The sequence below is a fragment of the Nicotiana attenuata genome, chromosome 9 (assembly GCF_001879085.1).
Source record: "Nicotiana attenuata strain UT chromosome 9, NIATTr2, whole genome shotgun sequence".
Lineage (NCBI taxonomy): Eukaryota > Viridiplantae > Streptophyta > Magnoliopsida > Solanales > Solanaceae > Nicotiana > Nicotiana attenuata.
In genome coordinates, this window is record NC_031997.1 from 17,372,364 (window position 1) to 17,382,772 (window position 10,409).

The 10,409-nt window shown below is 36.9% G+C and overlaps 1 protein-coding gene across 2 annotated transcripts; it reads right to left on the reverse strand.

Moving 5' to 3' along the window:
- LOC109232120 (protein tesmin/TSO1-like CXC 2) lies at positions 1,561 to 9,261 on the reverse strand. Of its 2 annotated transcripts, none has more exons than XM_019397789.1 (10): positions 8,856 to 9,261; positions 7,185 to 7,345; positions 6,382 to 7,099; positions 5,079 to 5,560; positions 4,919 to 4,990; positions 2,923 to 3,106; positions 2,742 to 2,837; positions 2,594 to 2,660; positions 2,227 to 2,371; positions 1,561 to 2,121 (listed from the first exon to the last, which is right to left on the reverse strand). In XM_019397789.1, exons 1-10 carry the CDS (start codon positions 9,027 to 9,029, stop codon positions 1,749 to 1,751), a joined length of 2,472 nt encoding a protein of 823 aa, XP_019253334.1. In that variant the 5' UTR covers positions 9,030 to 9,261; the 3' UTR covers positions 1,561 to 1,748. The 2 variants fall into 2 exon arrangements, with proteins under 2 accessions (XP_019253334.1, XP_019253333.1); XM_019397788.1 differs by having other exon boundaries at positions 2,227 to 2,386.

Genomic DNA, 10,409 nt, shown 5'->3' on the forward strand with positions numbered 1-10,409 from the left:
ATAAAAATTCTAGCTGGACTTTACCGACACTATACTATATACTACATAGTAGTGCCATAACCCCCCACCCCACCCACCCCTTATCCTCTACTACCCACCATGTATGGTTAATCTTTCCTTATGGGAATTCTCCTCTTCACTTTTTCTTTGTGGGGTTGGTGTTGGAGGGGGGTGGGGTTGCATGTAGGGGCCAAGAAGTGTATATTATATGGTGTGAAACAGTATATGATATAGGGAGGAAAATGTGTATCTAAATTTATACAAAGAAATATCACTCAATCATAGGCGGATCCAGAATTTTAAGTTTGTGGGTACCTGTCGCAATCTCAAATTAAATACAATAATAACTGAGTTCACAAATACAGGCTCGATGCGGTAGCATCGCCCTTTGTAACGATCAAGGCTGGTAAGTCCATCGGTCCATACAGTTGTCCATGTACCAGTAGAAGATTCGGCAGCTACCGCGGCCCCTGCTTCTTCATATTTATAGATATTTAATAAAAAATTTAACAAAAATACAAGGTCTACGCAAAAGTTACTGGGTTCTCGAGAACCCATATATTATACTCTAGATCCGCCCTGACTCAATAAGACTTAAACATCTTCCTACCAACCTCTTTGAAAGAGGTGTATATAAACACATTTATAGGGCAGAAGGAAAAAAGTAATGCAAATGGGGCCTAGTTGAATAAGATGAGATCCAAATGGTGTTTTTGTTGTATAGTGATATATGGCCAGCTATAGACCCCCTCCCACCCCCACCCCACCCCACCCCCACCTAAGCCTAAAGAGTCTGAAAAGAGCTAGCTTGTGAATGCATGGTACAATAATTGTGTTGTGCTTTCTGCAAACAAAGGTAAATATGACTATTCTCTTTAGTCTTTATCCATCTAGTGATACAGTTAATATACTGCACAGAAACTAGATAAAACTAAAGTGGGTCATGTGGCTCACATCCTTGGCCTAAATTCTTAAAGATGGTTTGGATCAGATATGAGAGACTATAAAGGGTCAAAAGATGGAACAACTGCAAAAGCAATAATTTTGCCCACCACACCTAGAAAGTGAATTGAATTACCTGAGGGAACAAATGATTGGGGAACGTTAAGAATTTAGAAAAAAATAGTGTACTTGTAAACAAAAGAGGAGCCTTTCGCTTAATGGTAAAAGTACTCGCCGTGTGAGCAGTAAGGCACGCGTTCTAACCGTTAAAACAACTTCTTGCAGAAATACAAAATAAGGCGGCATATAATGAGCTAAATATGGTTCGTCCCTTTTCAGATACAGCAAATAGTGGAAGCTTAGTGCCTCGAACACTTGTAAACCAAATGACATGAACCAATTGGGGTCTGCTTGTTGTGGCTATAAGCATGATTCTTATTTGGACCATGAAGTTCAGAAAATGTAATGGGCTAAGCCCAATTAGTAACCCATCTTGCTTAGAGGCCAACTTCCATACAACATGCAAATTCACTCTTTCTCCTATTTTAGAGAGTACCAGCATCAACTTTATCTTCATAAGATCTATCTAGTACCAAAATAAAGAATATGACACAATAGTACATCAACAACTTTGATTCATTATTAAGGAGAAAACAAGGTTATTTAGGAAATAACAACGCTATTATACAAGCACAAGGGCGCCTCGAAGGTCCATGGAGGTGTACTAAACTAAACTAATAACTACAACAATAAAGATTTTAAAAAATTGCCTTCCAAGTTCACCTACTGGTGGTGGTGGATGATCTTCAAGGGTTGGGAGTGAGGGAGGGAAATGAAGGGATGGATTGCAGTATCAACTTGCGGCTGCTTCGACGACCAGGTGAATGCGAATGTGAATTCCCATAGTTACAATGAGGAGGAGAAACTCTCTTCCTGTTCGGAGAGGCTGTCTTAATGCCACTGACTGGAGACTTAGTCCCTTGGAGTATCTCAGGCATTTCATCTTCTTGAACTTGAACCGACTCAAATGGCTTGTCAAACTTTGGTTGAGGTTGAAAGAAATTCGCCCTTCCAACCCCTTGGCCAGCAGCATATATACCACCAGATGAGGATCCGATAGATAGAAATGATGATCGAGGCGGTTTGTTCTTCAGTGAAAATGGGAGCTGCATTGGTGGTCTAAAAAGCAAAAAAAAAAAAAAAATCATCAACAACATTAGTAGAATGATAACATGAAAAGCATAAGAAAGTAACTTTGCTTGAAGAGTTAAAAGATTGATATACCTTCCAAAATTTAATGGTGTAGCAGGGGGGCCAGAATCTGGATTCTGCTCGACATCACTCTGTACAAGGTTCTTATGAGATGTTCTATCGACAATACTCTTTTCATATGCATCTGTTTCCTCTTCCTCTGCATCCCCATCTGTGCCTATGTAAATAGAACCTGAATCAGAATGGTAGATTCTCAAACTACATTTATCGGTCACCCTTCACAGCAACTGAATGTAACTAAAATGATGATATGAACCAACTCGAAACCCCTCCCTCTTTCCTTTTTCTCAGGCAGTGTGTATGCATTGGATAGCAGAGAATGTGTACTGCTATAGAAAGGATTGAAATTAAAATCAAACCAGTATTAAAAAGTACTTACCATCCTTTCTGCCAAATGCATTCTTGCATCCTTCACATCTGCAGTTGATGGAGCATCCGACCCCACCCTGCAGGCCAAAAAAACATTTCTCTATCAGCTGATGTATAAAACAAAAGCATAACCAGTGAAACTCGGGAGAAAAAAAAACCTGATAGCATTCACAATATTTCTTCAGGCAGCCAGATTTCTTGCAGTTGCATCCTCTCTTGTGACGAGCTGAGGCAGGAGTCTTGCTGGAATCATCCTGCAACGCAATTAAATTACGTGTTTTATGACTTAAGTGAAACAACAAATATCTGCTGAATGAAAGCCAAGAATTTTTTCCATACCCCTGTTGTTTCAGAAAGAGAGTCGGTGGTCCTTATCACTTTAGGAGCAAAAGCAAGAGGGTTTCGTGATTCGATTTGTTTGCGAGTTGCAAGGACAGTATCTTCATGAATAGGCTTGTTGAAGCAGTCTTGACATGCACATGGCTCCACACAGTAGACTCCAGCAGCAAAACATTCACAGTAACTGCATTGACAAGTGAAATGAATTGTTAAATAGGGAGGGTCTATATCTTCTATAAGGTCTAATTACCTAGATCACAAATATCCACTTCAATTATGGCAAAGCACATTCGACATCTTAAATTCTCAATCCAGAATATTTCTCTTCTGGGTTACAAACAGATGGTAGGGGCAGTAACCGCATGTCCAAGAAGTTCGGAAGCATTTTCTGGTCAGGTCAGGTCATCTCAAACTCATAGACATCAGAAAAGCATCCAACATAAGAGCTACCTTCAGTTATCATCAAGAAGTTTGTTGCATGGTAAGAACCTATTTTAACAGCTGCGGATCATGCTTTTGTAGCATGACACTCACAGCAAACATTTCCTCTACGGCTCATTTGGTGTCTCGTATAAGAAAAGATAATCTTGCCATAGAACTCTACGACGATAAAGTTGGGTTGTGTTTTTCGTTTTCCCTATAAATAATGCATGCACAACTTGTGCAAAATCTATGTATTATTTTATGTGGGATGGGATAGTGGAATAAGAATATATGTATGAGAAATACATAGAATAAATAACATCATAAAATACCCTTTAAACTCAGATTTATTTCGATAAATAAAGATAAACCGGCTTACATTAAACTGAAATGCCTACACAGAAATAGTGAGCCAGCTTACTTTAAAAGTAAAGCATATAGAGTAAGAATAGTAAGCTGGCTTACTTTAAAGTCAATTAAGCTTTAATACATAAAGAATTAAGCCTTTTATTTTAAGAATTTTTATGCTCAAATTGTTTATTGCACTAATTACTAAAGTAATTCTTTGCTTTTAAATCACACAGTTATAGTTTTTCTAAAAATTCAAAAGCTTCGGGGTGCAAATTTGATCTCAAGCAAAATTGCAGATTGTTCATTATTACAGTCTTCATTGAGTATGACTTTTATCAAACAATAATTCTTTGAATTAATAATACGTGATGTACAGACCAAGGGCAATGTATGTGACAAATTTTTATCCAGTTAAAAACCAGCACATGCTTTAGATTTAGGCTTTATATCCAACCATTGAGGCATTGGACCGAACGTCCCCACAAGATATGCATTTCCACTAACTAATCTAGTGATTATTCTTCACTGTATTATAACTTACGTATTTATATACTCTGCATCTAAGTTGTTCAGACTCGGGTGGGGGTGTCCGATATAGGTGCGGATCTAGAGGTCGGATCCTTCATGATCTAGATTTTAAGATTCGGGGATACGGATTTAGATACGGATACGGGTGCGAGAATTCGGCTAAAAATAGATTATAAAAATATGTCTAAATTATAAGATGATATGTGGAAAACTTACAAGGTATTCTGAGAAGGAGAAAATATTAATCAAGACGAGAATTCGAGAAGGAGATAAAAGGAAAAGGACTGACATAGAAATCTCTATATACAAGGTATTCCATTTTCTTCAATTTCACCTTAGCTTTTGTTTTGTTTTTAGAAAATCATTGTATCTGTCCCGAATTTCTCTGTCAATTTTGGTCAAAGTACACAAAAACGGTTGACCAAATCCGGTACGGATCCCATACCCACACCCACGTCATGTCGACAAGGGTGTGGCACCGAAAGTGAAGAGTCCGAGCAACTTAGTTCTACATCACTTCTCATTAACCAAATAACCTTGTAGTCAAGCACACATATAATTCAGAAAGACAATGGCATTCAATTGAACAACCGGCAGCTCATTTAAGTACTTAACACGCAAGTCATGTCATGAAAATATAATGAAAGTTAAGTACATACTAAAGATAGCACATGAAAGGAGGATAATAACTTACAGTTTCAAGCATTTTGATTTTTTACAGTTACAGCGCTTGCATGATTCACCTTCTCCAGTTTCCAAACGACGCCTGCAAAAACAGCTTGTAATCAGATAATGGTAGAGCAAAAAAAGAGATCACAAGAACAAACTATGATCAAAAGGAAGAAGGGTCATGCCTCTTTTTCTTCGGACTAGTCTGGTTAGACTCTTCACTATTTACATATCCAGGTGCCTGGAAAACATCCTCCATAAGGGGTAAACTATTCTCAAAAGGAACAATTTCTCCTCCTCTAGAGGTTTCAGGCAGAGATTTAACCAGAGATTCTTGACCAGTAACCGAAGAATGAAGAGTGATAGATGAGCCGGATGCTATTACAAGCTGTTTCCCGGAAGCATTAGCTTCTTGCTTGACAACTTTGCCATCTTTTGAGGATGCTGTAAGGGAATTTAAATGCAAGCCAATTCCAGGTAAAGTGCATCGCGGATATTCATTTACAGTCTTAGAAGGTACTAGTTGCTTATCGTTGGAGGCAACGTTCCCATCAGCTTCTTGTGCAGCAGAAGAACCAGAACCTTCATCTATATGCTTTCTTCGAGGTCCCACCATCTCGAACACTAGACAGCGTCTTCTCATTCCACGGTATAAAGCAGAGACCATCTAAATAGAAAACAGGTAAGATCAAGATCACAAAATGGAGAACTGGAAAGTCAATGTGAAACATGCTCGCAGCTATTTGATAAAACAGCTAATTGATAAAAGCTAGAACGATCAATTAAACAACTTCAAGATTAGCTAAACCATTAACAAACATACACTATGTTTGAATACTTTTCTCCATCTTCTGGCAAGAATGATTGCATCAACCAAGATTTCCTTGAATTGTTGCAAAGCTAACATATGTTGTATCTTACATTACTCAGGAACCAGTCGAATGGTTCCAGCAGAATACTGATGACAAAAGTCAAGGTTCCAGACAACCACAGACGTGTGATGTCAAAAACAACATAGTGTCTGAAACTCTTCCTTTAAGAGCATAATCTGACTCAGAAAATCTCCATATCCAAGGGATAGGATAAAAATAATACCACAAACATCTGTATCCTAAACATAATATCAAATGTCAAGGAACATTCCTTTGAAAGCTAAAAACTTGGTGCCCCTCAGATGATCAGCTCAACAGCAAAACCAATGTACTCTGTAGTAAGTCAACAAGATGCCAACGAAGAATGTATAACATAAGTGTATAATCATGCTACTGATTATATATGCATAGATAGCAAACAGCATGCATAAATGATGTTTCCCAAGTAAAAATTGCAGTCAAAACAAGAGCTATAATATAGGAAGAGATGATTAAAGGAAAAGAAAAATGGAAATCACCGCAACTTCAAAAAAATAAAAGCAGTTGCTATCTCATGTAATAACAATAAAAGCACACCGGTGTCAATAAACTAGTTCACAGTATGCGAATTCCTCACCTCATTATCATTTTTTTCACTTTGACCGACACACATGCCGTCATTGGTTAGAGAAGCATCAGGTTTCGTGTTTTCAGCGTCAGCATATTCCTTGAGTTGACTTTCCTCCCCGGGTTGAGTAGATGGTTTCTCTGTTTCACTTCCATCTCCACCACATTCACTGGTACTAACCTGAGTAAAATGTTGCACATTCTGCATTTCATTTGAGACATATTCAAAGGTCCTAAAATTAGCACCTGATGCTTTCGTGAAAGCCTCAGGGTCACCAGGTGAGTCAAAGATTAGTAGATCCGTAGCATCAGTAATCAAACTCTCCCAATCACATCCTGAAGCTTCTTCTTTATCTTGAACAATTTCATTTGTCCCGTCCATATTAACCTCACACCTCAGCAAACCTTTTCCAGATATCTCTTGTACCAAAGGGACATATGTCACAGAAGTGCCTGCAAATTCTGGCAAACTCTTACCTCTTATGCCCCCAGTCGGTAAAGTACTGGGACTGCTGCACTCATAATTTAGACTTCTTGCAAGCTCAACTGCAAGCTTTGAGCATTCATGGGATGGTGAAGCCGGTGCTTCACCCCCAGAAATCCCACAACCAAAACTTTCCTTGGGCTCAATTGAGTTATTTACAGCATCTAACATACCCTCATCAGTATCAACTTTAACACCATTATCAGAAGCAAACTCCGGTTTTGATGGATCTGAGAGCAGGTGCCTGACGAAAAAACAACAAAGTCAACAAACAAACAAGTCTGATCCAAAAGAAGTTGTAGTACCAGATCAAAACAAACATTGATTACCTTCTTAGGAATCTAGATTCCCTTATGGAGCTGACATGAGGTGAGGTGAACACAGACGGTATAGATGCAAAACTAAGGGAATTGAGCGTCTGAGTAAAGTGTGCGGACTTATCTAGTTTGATGGGGGAAAGGTTGTTAAGGAAATTAAAAACAGGGGACTCCTGCATAGAGAGAGAAAAAAAGACCTTTAGATAGCAAGAGATCGAGAATACAAGAAAACAAGCTAAATGATAATTTCATCAAAACTGGGTTTCAGCATTTCAACCAAGGAACAAGCTTGACCCTTTTCCGAATGATATATTTATCTTTAATCCTTATGCAAAAGAACAGTAAAGGATATCGAGTAAATGTCAGAGATAATAGACCACATAACGAGCACAGTAGAAAAACGAACTTGGTTCATTCCCACTCTTTATTGATCATATGTAGAGCAGCTTATTTGCCTCATGAGTTAATTAGAGGCATGTGCAAATTTTCCAACAATGCCTGGAAATTAATTAGTGTACCTAAAGAATTCTTTGTGAGATACAGCAATCCAAGAAAAAAGTCAATTCCAGCAAATACATGAAATGGCAGCTGCATATTTCATCTTTGCTAATTGACCTTCTTATAAAACAACTCCTTCACCCACAGCTCATTTACAATCGAGGAAATCCAAACCAAGCAAGACGAAAGAACAACGACCAAGTAAATCCCACAAGTGGGGTCTGGGGAGGGTAGAGTGTACGCAGACCTTACCCCTACCTCGAGGGAGTAAACCAAGTAAGACGAAAATGTCATGAAATTCAATCGACAATTAGACAGCAGTACCAACGGTTGAATCCCCAGAACAATCAAGGCAGACAACTAATCACAACATTTCCAGATAGAGAGTAAGGAAAACTATGACACTACAAGGCACAAACGAAAAAAATCTCAACAAGATAATCTCACAATGCAAGACCAAATAAACTTCACCAAATTTTAAAACAGTAATGAATTAACTAATGAAAGGAAAAATTAGTTAAAAATTAGCGGAATGGAAAGGAAGAAGTTTTATTTAATTAATGAATTAAAATGCATCACCAAGCATCCAAATCTAAAAGCGAGCAAAACATGCAAACTCAGAAAATGATAAGATAAACAATTCCAGCGACATAACCAAAGTCGTGAAGCAATTTAGACACCAGAAAGATAGCAAATCTAAGAAATCAAGAAGTCAATATTGTTACCAATTACACAGAAAATCAGTTTCTCTAAAATTTAACAGTGGTCAAGTACAAGCAAATAAACAAACTACCACTAGAAAACACATCAAAAACAAAGAAGAAAAGAGGAAAAAGGACCCAACAATTCCAGTAATCGACCCAATTTTAAACCTTCAAAGTAACCAAAAAATACAACAAATCAAACTTCAGTACACAAAACCCATCAGACAACAGTACCAAAGATTCCAAAACAGTCAAAAATTAGCAAAAAGATTCAAACTTTAGGCTCTTGGAGATACCAAATCAGTAATAAACCAAAAACCCACAAGTCCATAATACCAAAAATTCCATACCCGAAAAAAAAAACGATTTAAAAGATTAACAAAAAGACTCAAACTTTAGGCTCTTGGAGGAAACAAATCAGTAACAGAAGAAACCCACAAGTCAAAAAAATATATTGAAGAAATTAGCAAAAAATTCAAACCTCAAATTTGGAAATAGGTGTTGCGATCTGGTTCTTTTTCCTCTCTGGAGTGTCCATTACCACCACAACGCCGCCTTTAACTCCTCCCCCTTTTACACTCTTTCTACCTTCTTCACTCTCTTTCTCTACTACATTTTCTCTCTCTAAACTCACTTTTTCTTCTTCTGTAGACATAACTCTATTTGATGTACACACACACACACACACAAAACACGCAGAGGATACACACAGTTTCCCTCTTAAGAGTAAAGAAAGAGACAGGAATTCAATAAGAAGCGGGAATTTAAGAATGCTATGGCTGATAAAGAAAGGTGTGGATTTTCTCGTGCTGATAAAAGAATGGGGACATCTATACCCCACCACCCCCTCTTTGGCCTTAAGAGAGAAGATGTTGCCACCACAGCTGTTGTTGTGCTGATGACTTGGTTAAAATACAAATATAGAGGAGAGGAGGGAAAATTGACCATTAAAAGTAACGTACACTAAGAATTTTTTTTGACCAATTCTCCCCCCTTACTTTTTACTTATGAGCCCCTCTTTTTTTTTTTTTTTTTTTTTCCTTTTGTGAGAAGCCAAATTTATTCATAATATTAATTTCGATTGAGGAAAATCCAACCTTGCATTTTCATGCCAATTGTTTTCTTACGAAACATTCACGTTGTTTTGAAGGGATAGCTTAGTTGTCATAATCTGTAATTTGAATGTTAATATTACAAGTTTAATTTGATTATTTATTTTTATACGTGGGTATAGTTTAGTTGTCATAACTCGTGATTAGAATCGTAATATTACAAGTTTGATCTGATTATTTATTTTCGTTGTTAATTATGTAAAAAGAAGGGTGGAAACTCATTTGTTTGCTTTTGCATTGTATTAATATCGATTTAATATCATATAAAGAGGCAAGTACTTAGTCAAAGATTGTTAGAGGAATATGCTTTTCAGTTTCAATTTTGGTGCCTAGAGTTTCTATGAATTGGATTGTGTTTTAAATTTCAGTTATGCGTTTTTGCGGGCTATTCCTTTTTTTTCGACTTAGTGGGCTATATATTCACGCTGTCCGTTTTATTAATGGCTATATATCAGGAGGTTATATTAGTATAAAAGTCCTTTATTTTTTTGGTTTTGTGAGATCAGGGAGGAAGAATATCAATTTAATATTTGCTATAATTAGTTGATTATTAAATACATAATCCCCAAGTTTTTATGAGTCTTTATTGCACTTATTACAATGTCATAATTAGCCTGTGCTAATAAAGAAAAATAATTGGTTTGGGTTCTTGAAATATTGTCACAAAAATGCAAAGTCCTAAATGTTCCACTTAATTAAAGATTCATCCTGTGTAAGATGTTTTGGAAATGTAAAACATACTTGGAATTATAATGACCTGTTTAATATAGAAAAAACTTTAGGGTGTCCCCGAAGTCTTGTTCCCACTTCTCAAAAATAGTACTCCTCCCTTAATTTACTTTTTGAGCAAATTGATCATATTTTTTGAAAACGTTCTACTTTTGTAACTTGTTCATAATTTTTTTTTTTTTTTTTTTTTTTTT

What these genes read in the sequence shown, in the direction of transcription:
- LOC109232120 (XM_019397788.1), bottom strand. Translation starts at nt 9,029, where the DNA reads ATGTCTACAGAAGAAGAAAAAGTGAGTTTAGAGAGAGAAAATGTAGTA. An exon ending in GTGAAAAAAATGATAATGAG is followed by an intron (nt 5,561 to 6,381) that starts GTGAGGAATTCG and finishes TTTTCTATTTAG; the next exon opens with ATGGTCTCTGCTTTATACCG. An exon ending in ACTAGTCCGAAGAAAAAGAG is followed by an intron (nt 4,991 to 5,078) that starts GCATGACCCTTC and finishes CTGTTTTTGCAG; the next exon opens with GCGTCGTTTGGAAACTGGAG.